The sequence below is a fragment of the Urocampus carinirostris genome, chromosome 14 (assembly GCF_059441175.1).
Source record: "Urocampus carinirostris isolate Australia breed hairy pipefish chromosome 14, RoL_Ucar_1.0, whole genome shotgun sequence".
NCBI classification, from domain to species: Eukaryota; Metazoa; Chordata; class Actinopteri; order Syngnathiformes; family Syngnathidae; genus Urocampus; species Urocampus carinirostris.
Window position 1 is genome coordinate 15,492,719 of NC_142362.1, and position 14,416 is coordinate 15,507,134.

The 14,416-nt window shown below is 42.8% G+C and overlaps 1 protein-coding gene across 1 annotated transcript; it reads right to left on the bottom strand.

Annotated features, from left to right (window-relative positions):
- Nucleotides 1-1,463: 1,463 nt before the first annotated feature.
- On the bottom strand, nt 1,464-13,711 carry klhl41a (kelch-like family member 41a). The gene is made up of 6 exons (XM_088353081.1): nt 12,561-13,711; nt 11,442-11,599; nt 2,209-2,316; nt 1,950-2,135; nt 1,724-1,870; nt 1,464-1,652 (listed from the first exon to the last, which is right to left on the bottom strand). Exons 1-6 carry the CDS (start codon nt 13,638-13,640, stop codon nt 1,541-1,543), a joined length of 1,791 nt encoding a protein of 596 aa, XP_088209207.1. The 5' UTR covers nt 13,641-13,711; the 3' UTR covers nt 1,464-1,540.
- Nucleotides 13,712-14,416: the final 705 nt, after the last annotated feature.

The window sequence follows — 14,416 nt, forward strand, 5'->3', positions numbered from 1 at the left end:
CCAGCTGTCTTCGGGTGGTGGGCAGGGGATACCCCGAACTGGTTGCCAGCCAATCGCAGGGCACATAGAGACAGACAATTCACTAGCTCATTCAGACCCAGGGACAATTTGGACCGGCCAATTGACCTGACATGCATGTTTTTGGAATGTGGGAGAAAATCAGAGTGCCCGGAGGAAACCCACGCAAGCACGTGGAGAACATGCAAACCCTGCACAGGAAGGCCGGTAGCTGTATTTGATCCCATGACCTCAGAACTACTGCGGACGCGCTAACCCCTCAGCTGCTGTGCCACTCCAGTTAAAAATACCAGGACGTTTAAATTCTTTGCTTTGCTTGTAGGAAAAAAACTACGAAAACACCAGGATATCATCTGGGGGTGTCAACAGAGGCATTTTAAATATTTTCCATTTTATTTTACAGGGTTCACAAAATATGACGCAAGGATCACAGAAAAATGGTGATCAAAAAGGGGGATGTAGACCTTTTCATACCAACATAAAACTGGTCAGTAGATAATCTGCAGTCCAGGTTTTGAACACTTTCTAGTACATGTACTTTCTGATACACTGACTCCAAATACAGCAACTGAACAATATATTCGTCATTGGAGGCAAATGTAAAAAAAACAATTTTCTTTCCAGAATCTTTATGGCATTTTGGCTATGTATGTGTCATTTTAGCAAATTTGTCAAACAAGCTGTGTATGTCCTAACGGAAGTGTTCTTTCTAGCTTAAGACATCAAAAAAAGGGGGAAAAAACGCAATTTAAGTATTTTTGACTAGTTTTGCCTAATGTTTACCTGTTTTTTTTGTGCTCTAACGACGGATAGATTACGCCGATTAAAAAATGATTGTCTCATCTATGTTAAACGTATCAGAAAGTACTTTTAAAAGTATTAAAAACCTAGACTGCAGATAAGTTACTTTTTTGCCCAGTGTAATCCATAACAAAGGTTATAGTGGTGAGGTTTTTGAGTTTTTCCTTTCCCTTATGTAGGTTTTAGATCAGGGGATAGTGTAGTAATAGTCTGTAGTTGTCAATAATCAGTGGTCTGTGCATCCCTTTGAGACTCCTTGTGATGAAGGGCTATCCAAATAAACATGACTTGACAAAAAAACTAAAACATTAGAACTTCAACAGGGGATTGTCAGTGGCACTTTGAAGGGTTGCATTTACTTCATTGCTTTCATTTTTGTTTCACAGGTTCACAAGAGATTACTTAATCACAAAAACATGGCGTTCGAAAACGAGTGAAGATACTTTCTGGAACCAGAATCTATAAAAAACAAAACCTCAGAAGTTCCCTGGGGGATCACCAGAGGAAAAAAGCGGTTTGTAGGGTTTTTATAACCATAATCTATTAAAAAAGTAGCCATTCACACTCAAAGAAATGATACGTTTTCATTTGAATGCTATATGAAACAATGATTGTACATATAAATTGGCCATGTAAAGCAGAAATGTGTCAACAGGAACAATTGTTTGTATTCAACCAGAACATAAAAATACTTTCTAAATTAAAATCCATTCCTGAGCTGTTACAGCTTAGCCATGCGAGCTCCATTGAGGCGCATGGACACACAAGAGGCTCCAGCAGCGTAGCGCATCTCTCGGATCATTCCCGTCCACTCTTTCTTGTCATCTTCGTACCTGGAAGGAACCGCCACGTTGTCAGATTGCATTCAGGGATAATGGAAAAATGAATAATATGAATAACGTACTGCCAAATGTCCACGGCTTCGACAGGCTCACACTCCTTGTTGTCGTTTTGCACCATGGCGAAGCCTCCGATGGCGTAGAGGAGTCCTCCGGAGCTGACCAGGTTGATTGAACTTCTTTCCTGGGGAAACTCCGTGAACGGAGACCACCTTTGAAGAAATGTGCACACATTAAATATAAATCTAATCCAGATTTTCCGACAGCATTTAGTGGACGTGTTCCACGTACTTGTTGGTTGAAAAGTCGTACGCTTCACAGGCAGCTGTGAGGCCTTCTTCATTGACTCCTCCAGCAACGATGATCTTCCCTTTATGGATGACGGCACCGAACATGGCCCGAGGCGTTTTCATGGAAGCCACCTCTTTCCACTCTGACCTCTTGTGGTTGTATGCAAACATCTTATTGGTGGGTTTGCTGTGTTTAAACGTGGGATTAAATGCAAGGTCTCAATGCAATAAAGTATTTTGAAAAAGAAGGTTCAGCTTACTTCTCATCGGTTTTCCCACCAATAGAATAAATCAGACCGTTCTCAGAGACAACACTGTGTCCGTGGATCCTCAGGGGCAATTTTTTGGTTTCCGTCCACTTCATCTTTCTAAAGGTGGCAGATTGAAGAATTAATTAATTAACTCACAGGATGCTGTTTCAATCATACTTCAATTTCGGAAAACGTCTTTACTTGATAAAATCGATTTTACGGACGTACTTTGAAACCATTTTTTATGAAAGAAATGAAGGTCAAAATGAGCCTCAACAAGCTTGAGTAACTGCAGTAAGTATATATTATAGTGGTATATTTGTGTTTATAAAACGTGGGCTTTATTCTTGTTTTATAAACATTATCAATTCATCTAACATCATATAAATCAAATGCCCTGAAAAAGTATATTTTGTCTGGGGAGTTTTTGGCGGTTTTGCTGAAATGTGGGTTAAAACGTTTCCCAAACCATGCATTAGCGGCTAACTAGCTGATTGCCATAATTAGAGGCTAGCCTAGCTGTAGCACTACTAAGCAGGTGGGGATGTAAATATATGTAACGGGTGTAATAATAACTTTTATTTTATTGAAATTCCTGCTAAAATATGTGTATAGTTTTTGGTAAATGTCCTGCAATGCTGAGTCCAACAGTGCCATCTGCTGGTATGGGGTGGGGTTTGGTTTTGGCTTCTAACATGTGACCAGGAGGCGGGGTTTTGTCAGTTTAACCAGAGTACTACAAAGGTAAGACATATCTTTTGGTGCTCCACAAAATAAGTTAATTTTAAACATTATAACCCCAGCTGACAAATCTCTCACCATGCATAGTAATGTGATTGATATTGTCAAGCTGTTTTGATTTATTTTCGTTTTGTTTCTGTTTTACTAAATATTAATTCCCCTTGTAGAGATCAAAGAGATCAAACCCAGCAGAAAAAGCTAATGTTGTGACTCATCCATTTGCAGGTAAATTGTACCCATTTTTATACTCATTATTGTTTTTATTCCTATTTTTTCATATACATTAAAAAAGGATGATGTTGGTTAAAATTCAGAGTAAAGAAAAACATGTTGAATTCATTGTAAACGTTAAAAATCCACTATACGATCTCTTGTTAAAAGTATCTTGTTAAAATGCAAAGATTTATAAATGTATTGTGATATTCTAAAATGTATTTTCTGTAAAGTGAAAAGACAGCTCTTTGATATGCTTTGTTGTCAGTTTAACCAGAGTACTACAAAGAGATCAAAGAGATCAAACCCAGCAGAAAAAGCTAATGTTGTGACTCATCCATTTGCAGAACTGTAATAATAAAAACCTCATCATCCAGTCCAGCGTGAATGTGGATCTTTGGTGGGACACGTACAACGCGGTTACATTGGTGCCGTGACCCGTGACTTCTATCAAACTCGCCGAACCGAGGACTGTCCTACCTGCCACATGAGCTCACAGTATTTGAAATTTTAGTTACATGAGCGATATTGTTTAGCTCATTACAGTGCAGTGTCACAGTGATACGAAGGCTGCTGATTTATTTTGTGATTTTGACTTATTTACATTTTTTTCTGTTAATCTTTGAAACATGTTTAATCAGAGCAATGTGTTAGCTCCACAATTTGACACACCTATTCACTTTGGCAGGGGCAGGGGCATGTTTACCCCCATCCCCTCTGATAATAGTTCTACCCCAGGTGGTGCGACACATAGAGTAGAGGCAAGTTCCAGTGTGAGCACCCATAATGCAGCTGACCAACATGCTAGCCTACCTTCACCTCAGGTCAGACCCACATCTACGCCAAATTCCGCGAGTGAAATTTCTGAGGGTTTAGCTGATCACATGACAAATATTATTCAGGAGATAGGACATAAATTGGCTGATAGCATATTCTCAAATATACAGTCACATAATATAGTAGCTCCTAACGCTGCTGCCACACAAGATGAAGCAAACAGATTGAGTCAGGTGGTAACGCAGAGAAAGGTTAAGGAACCGCCGTCATTTATTGGGGATGGCTCAGACTCAATAACAATACATGAGTGGGAAGATCTAATGAGGACATTTATAAAAAGGAGTGATGTGAAACTTGAAGAGCAAGCAGAGGAAATCCTTATACATTTGAGAGGAAAAGCTAAAGATGTAGTTAGGTTTAGCATTAGAAACAGTAATATAGACGTCTATACCCGCCCTGACATGATTTATAGTCTTCTCAGGAAATACTTTAGCTGTACCAAGTACTCTGCTGTCCCTTTAGCTGACTTTTATTCAACTTTGCCCAAAGACCAGGAAGACCCCTATGACTACTGGCTGAGACTAAACAGAGCAGCTGACCTTGCCTCTGAGTGCTTGAGAGAGCAGGGCAAAACATTTGACAACCCTGAAATAGAGGTTACTCGCATATTTATTAGGAACTGCCCATGCAAGGAACTGGCACTCACTTACAGATCAAAAACCATCGAAAAGTGGTCAGCATGTGAGGTACTAGAGGTGCTGAATGAATACCACGCTGAGAAGAGCTACAAAGCAGATTCCCTACAACAACCTGCGAATAGAGCGGTAATTGCCGTACACAAAGCTGAGGTGAACCATGGTCCAACCCTCGTGCACGAGCCACCTCAGACTTCGAGCCCACAGTATGTCTCTCTAACGGACGTTATTAGTATGTTGGAGAAAGTTCTGATACGTGTTACCTCGAACCAGTTTCAAGAGAGAGGGGGAGCTCCAACCAGGCGACCCGGAGCCAGAATAAATGGTTTCACTGCCAAGCCATGTATCATTTGCAAAGAAGTCGAACACAGTGCTCTCTCTCATTGCCGAGACAAAAACCTTTGCTTTCACTGCCATGCCCCAGGGCATTCTCGACGTGATTGTCCAGTGACGAAAGTTGTCCCGCTGCCTCAGGGAAACTAACTGATCTGCGCTTAGGGGAGAACAGTGCAGATCAACTGAGTATACCTCCCACCACTAATGTGAAGCCGGACATGCAAGACAATAAATCAATTTATGAGTTGTATAGCAACAAGATACCTCCATCGAAGAAGCTGATCTTTCAGGGGTTTCAGAGAATAGCGGAGACTGACGAACTGTTTTACACACCTGTACTTGTGCAAGAAGGCCCCACTTTCAGAGCGCTGTTGGACAGCGGGTCGATGGCTTGTACAGTAAGTGAGGACACAGCTAAGTACCTCCTGCAGCAATTCCCTGATATGATGAGTTACACGGCCGATGATTATGTCATTGTAGGCTGCGGTGGACACCAAGTTTCTCCCAGAGATATGTACGACATTCACGTCACAGTTTACGGGTGCCAAATGATAATACCTGTAATGGTGGTGCCAGGCCAGACAGAACAGATGATCCTTGGCAGCAATGCCATCAAATATATTTTGACTCAATTGAAAAGTACTGATGGCTATTGGAGATTAGTTTCCACTCCTGACAACGGTCTGTCCGATAACCACAGTCAATTCCTGTCAATGCTTTCCAACACAGAGAGATGGAGAGGTGATTGCATTCCAGACAAGGTAGGGACAGTAAAGATCAAGAGTTGCGTGACGCTGAATCCACGGACCGAGTACGTTATTTGGGGCAAGTTACCTGAGTTGGCCGGGGCATCAGCGGGCAGCACAGTGGTCGTTGAGCCAACCCAATCTAAGGCTGCGCCCAGACAAGTCCTTGTCGGACGAGTTGTTACTCCACTCTGGGGAGATGGATGGGTGCCTGTTAAAGTCTTTAATCCCACGGACAGAGTTGTGGTGCTGAGAAGAAACAGGAAAATTGCAGATGTGTCTCCTTGTATCGCAGCGGAAGACCTGCCCAATGCAGAGGAGGTCAAGTGCAACGTGCAGAGTGTACAGAGCAAAGAGGTCCGACCCAGGTCAGAAGAGGACATGATGCGTGCATTGGAAGCTCTGGGACTGCAAGACATTGACCTGAAGTCATGTGAGGTTTCGCTGCAGTGTAAAGACAAGCTCCTTCATATCATCGAACAATTCGAGTCAATCTTTTCTCGCCATAAGATGGACTGTGGAGAGGCCAAAGAGTTTGTACATCGTATCCACCTTGTTGATGATAAGCCGTTCCGTCTACCCTACAGACGTATACCACCAAGTCAGTATGAAAAACTGAGGACGACTCTGAACGAGATGGAAGAGAAAGGAATTATTCAGAAGTCGACTAGCGACTATGCATCTGCGCTTGTTCTCATATGGAAGCGGAATGGAGAACTAAGGGTATGTACTGATTTCAGAAGGCTTAATGCAAGAACCATAAAGGATGCCTACCCACTACCGCATCAAGCTGATGCTTTGGCCGCACTTGGGGGAAATGCCTTTTTCTCCACAATGGATCTGACGTCAGGCTACTACAATGTCCCCTTGCACCCTGACGACAAAAAGTACACGGCATTCTCCTCACCATTCGGCCTTCACGAGTACAACCGGCTCCCTCAGGGACTTTGCAACAGCCCAGCAACATTTATGAGGATGATGATGTCAATATTTGGTGATCAGAATTTCATGAGCCTATTATGTTACCTCGACGATCTGATGGTGTTTGCCCCCACAGAGGAAGTTGCACTCCAACGCCTGCAGATGGTGTTTACTCGCCTTAAGGAACACAACCTCAAGCTCGCACCCAAAAAGTGTTTTTTCCTCAGACGGACTGTGAAATTTCTTGGGCATGTCATCAGTGAGGATGGAATTCGGACTGACCCCGAGAAAGTGAGAGCGATAAATGACGTACAAGTCACTGATCTAATGGAGTCGGATGGCAAGACGCCATGCCCTAGTAAAATCAGATCTTTTCTAGGCATGGTGATGTATTTCCAAAGCTTCATTGAAGCATGTTCTGCGAAGGCAAAACCTCTGTTCAGGCTCACATCTGAATCTGGTGACAAGCATAAGCGCAAGAGAGCCCGCAAGAAAGGTCAAGTGAAGCTGACGCCTGCAGATTGGTCCGATGCATGCCAGAACGCCTTTGAAACACTGAAGCACGACCTCGTGACAGGTGTCACTCTGGCCCACCCAGATTTTGATGCGCCGTTTATTCTGGCTGTCGACGCATCCTTTGATGGGATTGGAGCAGTCCTGTCACAGCTGCCACCTGGTGGAAAAGTAGCCAGACCAGTCGCCTTTGCAAGTAAGACGCTCTCTCGCTCCCAGCTCAACTACCCTGCACGCAGGCTCGAATTTCTTGCCTTGAAATGGGCGGTATGTGATAAATTCAGCCATTGGTTGAAAGGAAGACACTTTACCACGTGGACCGACAATAACCCACTTACATACATTTTGACCAAACCAAGACTTGATGCGTGTGAACAGCGGTGGGTAGCGAAGCTAGCTGCATACAATTTTGACCTGAAGTACATTCCCGGACCAAAGAACATCGTAGCCGACGCTCTGAGCCGTGAGCCATTTGTACGGTCATGTGTGGGTCATCGCCTTGTTACCGAGCCCTATACTTCGCTCTTGGACCAAGTCAACAGGGTGAACAACAGTACTGTGCAAGAGGTGTTCAGAGTATCCAACAATTGTCACGCTGTTGTAGACGAGAGTGCTGGGACATCAGACGAGTCAGTAAAAAGGGCAATTCCATCAGGCTCCAATGGTTCTGTGACATCAGAAGAGGTTGCTGCTGTCTTCAGTGCTCAGTCCACTGGTGGCGTGGGTCAAGTGATGGGAACAGACGCCAACTTCAATCTTCTGCAGAAGGGAGATCAGTCAACGGCACTCCCACAGAGTCAGCTTGTTGGTTTACAAGAACAGGACAACACAATAAGCAGGACCATGTACTTTGTGCATAGACACAAGAGACCTACCAGGCGTGAGAGAGCTGTCGAGTCGCCTAGTGTGATGAAACTACTGAAGCATTGGAGCAGACTCACCATACAGAATGGCATGCTCTACAAAATAAGGAAAGATCCTCACATGGCCAAGAAAATCTTCCAGTTTGTGGTGCCTGATTCATTGAAACAGAAAGTCCTTCAAGGTTTACATGACTCAGCAGGTCACCAAGGCCAGAACCGTACTTTGTCTCTGGTGCGGCAACGATTCTTCTGGAATGGCATGGAACGTGATGTTGTGAATTATGTCAAATCCTGTCAGCGCTGTGTAGTAGGGAAAACACCGGAACCACACAACCGTGCACCACTCAAGAACATAGTCACCTCTGAGCCTATGGAGTTGGTCTGTATAGACTTTTGGACTGCTGAGCAAGAGAACAAGTCTGTAGATGTCCTGGTCGTAACTGATCATTTCTCCAAGATGGCGCACGCCTTCCCTTGCAGAAATCAAACCGCCAAACAAGTTGCTCGCCGTCTGTGGCAGGATTTCTTCCTTGTCTATGGTTTCCCACGGCGTATCCACTCTGATCAGGGAGCTAATTTTGAGAGCAAACTGATCAAAGAGCTTCTAGAGATGGCAGGGGTGCAGAAATCGCATACCACTCCGTACCACCCCATGGGAAATGGCATCGCAGAACGATTCAACCGAACATTGGGAGATATGATCAGAACCCTTCCCCCTCAGCCCAAAGCAAAGTGGCCACAAATGCTGCAGCAGCTCACATTCTGCTATAACTGCACAGAGCATGAGACAACAGGGTTTGCACCGTTTTACCTAGTGTTTGGTAGGATCCCTCGTCTCCCTGTCGATGTCATGTTTCAACATGCTAATACCAATGATGCTGTTGTCAGCTACTCTGACTTTGTACGCCATCTGAAGAAAGATCTACATGAAGCTGCTCAGATTGTACAGAGGAATACTCTCAGAGAACAGACTCGTCATGCCAAGCTGTACAACCGTAGGGCCAAAGGATCACCTCTCGTCGTGGGAGACCGGGTGTTGATCGCCAACAGAGGTGTCCCGGGGAAACGCAAAGTTGCAGACAAGTGGGAGTCAACCCCGTATGAAGTCATATCAGTCAAGCCTGATCTCAATGTCTACAGAGTCAAGGATTGTCTGACGGGCAAAGAGAAGGTAGTTCACAGGAATTTGCTGCTCTCTGTTAGCTTCTTGCCCTGTGAGGATGATCTGGCCAGCGAATCTGAACACTCAGAGTCTGACGCTGCTATGCATGGAAGTGATGTATGCCCTGATTTACCTGACGCGGTTGAAGACAGTGATGTCCGTACAGTAAACTGGGTGATACAGGCAGGTGAAGAGCAAGTTCATCCAGAGGTAGAGGATAACTCACTAGACAGCAGATCTGATGCCCAGTCCGACTCTCGCAGTGTTGATACATCCAGCCGAGGAAGTCAGCACATCCCCGAACAAGATGTTGACCATACTTCAAGTGACAATACGGAAAGCCCATCACAGTGCTCTGAAAACATGATCCCTTTGGGTATGGGTCTCCCAGACGAGACCCCATTGAACACTGACCATCTGGACGCAGACTCCCCTGATACTGACTGTTTAGACTTGACTGCCCCAGACCTTCAAGCTCAGGTTATTTGTGCTCAACCTAACCGTTATGGTCTTAGGGTCCGCCAGTCCATCAGGCCTCCTAGTCGTCTTATTTGTCAGATGAATGACCATGTGGTAGGTGACAATCATCTGTCCGCAATATCTGCAAGTTCCTAGTTTAAGTTCAGTAGAGATGCACTTTCAGTTTGAGTAACAAAGCTTGAGTAAGAAACAAGAATTGTGCCTATGTGAGCACTTACAACTACAGGAACAATGTTTGATATTTCAGAGATGTAACAGGCATCTTTGAGTCTGTGCTTAGTTAGGAGTTTGCTCGCCTCCTTTCTTTTCACACTCCTTTTTGGGAGAGTTTTAGAACTGACATGCACTTCAGTTTGTTCCTTGTAATACTGTACCAGTTTTCGTGTCCTCTTTTTCATCAGTATTTGCCTTTTTGGCATGTGATTTTTTTTCTTTTTAGTGTAGCACTCCCATATTTAGCAGAATTTCAGGGGGGTGTATGTAACGGGTGTAATAATAACTTTTATTTTATTGAAATTCCTGCTAAAATATGTGTATAGTTTTTGGTAAATGTCCTGCAATGCTGAGTCCAACAGTGCCATCTGCTGGTATGGGGTGGGGTTTGGTTTTGGCTTCTAACATGTGACCAGGAGGCGGGGTTTTGTCAGTTTAACCAGAGTACTACAAAGGTAAGACATATCTTTTGGTGCTCCACAAAATAAGTTAATTTTAAACATTATAACCCCAGCTGACAAATCTCTCACCATGCATAGTAATGTGATTGATATTGTCAAGCTGTTTTGATTTATTTTCGTTTTGTTTCTGTTTTACTAAATATTAATTCCCCTTGTAGAGATCAAAGAGATCAAACCCAGCAGAAAAAGCTAATGTTGTGACTCATCCATTTGCAGGTAAATTGTACCCATTTTTATACTCATTATTGTTTTTATTCCTATTTTTTCATATACATTAAAAAAGGATGATGTTGGTTAAAATTCAGAGTAAAGAAAAACATGTTGAATTCATTGTAAACGTTAAAAATCCACTATACGATCTCTTGTTAAAAGTATCTTGTTAAAATGCAAAGATTTATAAATGTATTGTGATATTCTAAAATGTATTTTCTGTAAAGTGAAAAGACAGCTCTTTGATATGCTTTGTTGTCAGTTTAACCAGAGTACTACAAAGAGATCAAAGAGATCAAACCCAGCAGAAAAAGCTAATGTTGTGACTCATCCATTTGCAGAACTGTAATAATAAAAACCTCATCATCCAGTCCAGCGTGAATGTGGATCTTTGGTGGGACACGTACAACGCGGTTACATATAAACCAGGCAAACTCAAACTTTGCAAATTTGCACTCACAGCATCTAGGATAAGCACCGCGGACGTTAGCATTAGCGGCTAGAATTGCAAATGCTATCATTACTAAATAGTGGTAACTTGAAGACTGCTTATCAGGTGAGTGGCGTAAATACAAACCAGGTTTGCTCAACTGTGCTAATAGTCAAACAACTATATAAGAATGAAATCCACTTGGTTGCTAATTATCGAGGAAAATGTGTTTTGTTCTTCTGTACTTACCGGTATATATTTTTTCTCTAATGGATATCTGAATGACTGAGTTGTATTAAATATTTGGTATTCAATATTTGGGATTAAATCCAATCAGCATTCTTAAAGTAATGGATTGTTTTACCTACAGTCTTATTCAATAAGAGGAAATATTTTTCTGCGGTCAAAATTAACTGAAAAAAGCATCTGCAATGTAATAGCGCTTTACTAATCAGAACTCATCAAAGATAGAATGACGTACTCAATGTCGTAGCACATAACACTGTCATGGGACTCGCTGTTTTCCAGGTCTTTTCCAGCCACTGCAAAGATCAGGTTGTCAAACTCCCCCATGGCGAACAAACACCTAGCGGAGGGCATGGGGGGCAAAGCAATCCAACCACCAGAAAGGTTGTCCATCTGGAAGAACATTTAAAGAAGAAGCTGAATTCTGGCTGAAGGTGAGCATAGCCTGGAGCCATGTCGTGTTTCTTAAAAGATCTATTGTAAAGCCAAAGTATGAATTTCGCCTTCATTTGAGGGCCAGAAAAGTGTAGATTTCGTGTGATTGACTTTTTCCATCTTGGATTTCAATGCAAGAAGATGCAAATTCATCTTGATCTGCATTTTTTACAAGTTTGGATGAGGTTTTGTAGATGAGATAAAGAAAACTCAAGGGTTATTAAGAACATGGATGTGTATTTTCTTTAAAACGCCAAGTTGTCTTTGGATCCAAGTGATTTAACCGCAATTCCAAACCTGGACATCGTATACTACACACACATCTAAGACCTAAATGATAACCATTGATCTCAGTTGATTTGATTTCTTTCATCCAGTAACTAACAAACTGGTTATATACTTAAAATATTTTTATAGGATCAAATCTCATCGAGGGTGTACAGGCTTGGTATATCAAGTAGTTGATTATGTCAGGGTATGAAATTATCCAACAACAACTTGTCGTTTTTGATTAAAAAAAATGGATCCGTGTCTTCAATTACCCTCAAATAATTCTCGTATATTTTCTTTAAAACCCCATCTAGAGTTGTGGAGGACAGAAATTGCTTTTTCTTTGCATCTTATTCCCTTGCTGTTTGTAATCCAAGATGGCGGCTGCTCAAAACGTCACGTAGGCCTTGGAAGCCTCCATAATTTCTGGCTGAAATATTATTGTTGGCTTGATACAGATATAATCAATATAAAATGATTTGGACTGTTGCAGTGACCAATACTAAATGACTGATATACATGAGGAATTTGGTTCAGACTTGTAACTTTGAAGATTACAATTCACACTAAACAACTAGGAGAGGTTGGAGACCAGATTATGACCCTGGAATCTTGGACTAAGACTTTTGCGTATGAGAGAAATCTGTACCTGGTAGAAGTAACACTGCAGAGGGTTATCTTTATTGTCGTCATCCACAAAAAGCCCTCCCAACACATAGAGGTTGTTCTTCTTTGACACCAGACTGATATGGTTTTTCGGGATTTGCTCGGTCATGGCAGCCAAGAAACATTCGTTTTCCTGGCCGTCGTAGGCCACAGCCGTGGTGTCATTGATCAATAGCACCAAGTCTTTGGCAAACATGCCGTATCTACGCGTATCATTCAGATAGCCTGGCAACTTAGCCTCCTCGCCTTCCGCACCGCCCTTTTTCTTCTCGGGCAACTTCCCCGCAAATGCCTCCTTGATCTCTTTGATTTTTTTGATGATCTCTGGATCGCTCTTGAATAGGTCGTCCTTTTCTACCTTTTCTTTTAAGTACTTCTCCGGGAGTAAACGGAAGCGGATGCAGTCAAAGGCCTCTGTTAAGGATTTTAGTCGCTTGTCTTTGTCTTTTCTGATCCATTTCATAAGGATCTCGAACACGACCTCCTCCTTCTCCACATTCAGGGCATCGGCTCCAATGAGAGCAAAAAGTTCGGGAGCCGCCAGTTCCAAAAAGTCTTCGTCTTTGATGACAGTCACAAACCGATCAGCGATGTAATCTCGAGCTGCTATTGCCAGCCTAGGGCAGTTGATCATCAACCCGAGCCGATATATGGCAAGGCAGTTTTTAAGAGTTAGCCTCTGCTGGAGAAAATTGACGCACACCGTGAACACCGAAGGGATCTGGAAGCGACTAGCAACTGCCAAGACGTTTTGGACGTTGTCGTCGTTGATGTCAATCTCTGCTGAGTACATGTAGTTTACGATCGCTTCCATAACAGCAGGGTCCAGATCCTCCAAAACCACTTCCTTTTTGTCCATTTCTCTGCCATCTTCGGAGAAATAAAGCTCCCGGAAGTAAGGGCTACACGCGGACAGGATCAGCCGATGGCAGGGTATGCTCCTGTCCCCCACCTTCAGAATGCAGTCCACCAACTTATTTTCATTGAGAAGCTCTTTGAGTCCGTCCTGAAGCAAGGTGCTCTGAAAGAGTCTCAGATCGTCCTTTAACCCTCCAGGGTCCATTGTGGTCACAAATGGATCTTTTAGAACAGCAGCGTGAATATAACCGGCCGCGGCAGAACTGCTGCGTTTTATGGTGGTTAGATCTGGGGCGGCAGTCGATATAACCGTGCACCTCTAATTTTAGCTCGGCGCCCCATACAGGAAGAATTTAGCTTAGCCCTATCGGAGCCCACACACAGCTGTCATGGAGTAAAAACAACTGAGGAGCCTCGTCACCCTGGTAATTCATAACAGCATTGTCAGTGGCACTCACAGAAATAACCTATGAGCTATTTTGTAATACCCCTAACTAGGACGTAGTACAGTACTAAAAATTTACTGTATTGTCAGTAGACGGTTTCAGTTTAGACCTTGAACGGTTTTGACAATGTCCCTTAACGCTTGCTTATTTGAATTATTTTTACTATGTACCCTCACTTTGTATTTCTTTATTTGCCAATGTTCATAAATAATCTGAATGAGCGAAAAGTTAAAAAAAAAGCCACGGATAATAACTTGATTTTTTTTTTACTTTCTCAAATTAAAAACTCTGAAAATTACACCATTACACTATAGGCCAGGGGTCACCAGCATGGTGCATGTAAGCCCCAGGTAGCCCCCGAAGAACCGCTGAGAAACCCATGGACCGCTTCTGAAAACACCTCACCAGCATTCGTTATTTTTCAAGAATTTCTCATCACTAACTGGCAGCATGAAAAATCCTTCTTTAGGTGTATTCATGGGATCACTATCTGACATCAACCCTTTCAAAATTCTATATAAAATGTGTCTGTAAT

What these genes read in the sequence shown, in the direction of transcription:
- klhl41a (XM_088353081.1), bottom strand. Translation starts at nt 13,640, where the DNA reads ATGGACCCTGGAGGGTTAAAGGACGATCTGAGACTCTTTCAGAGCACC. An exon ending in GTTATGTGCTACGACATTGA is followed by an intron (nt 2,317 to 11,441) that starts GTACGTCATTCT and finishes TGCCACCTTTAG; the next exon opens with AAAGATGAAGTGGACGGAAA. An exon ending in GGTGGGAAAACCGATGAGAA is followed by an intron (nt 2,136 to 2,208) that starts GTAAGCTGAACC and finishes GTTTAAACACAG; the next exon opens with CAAACCCACCAATAAGATGT.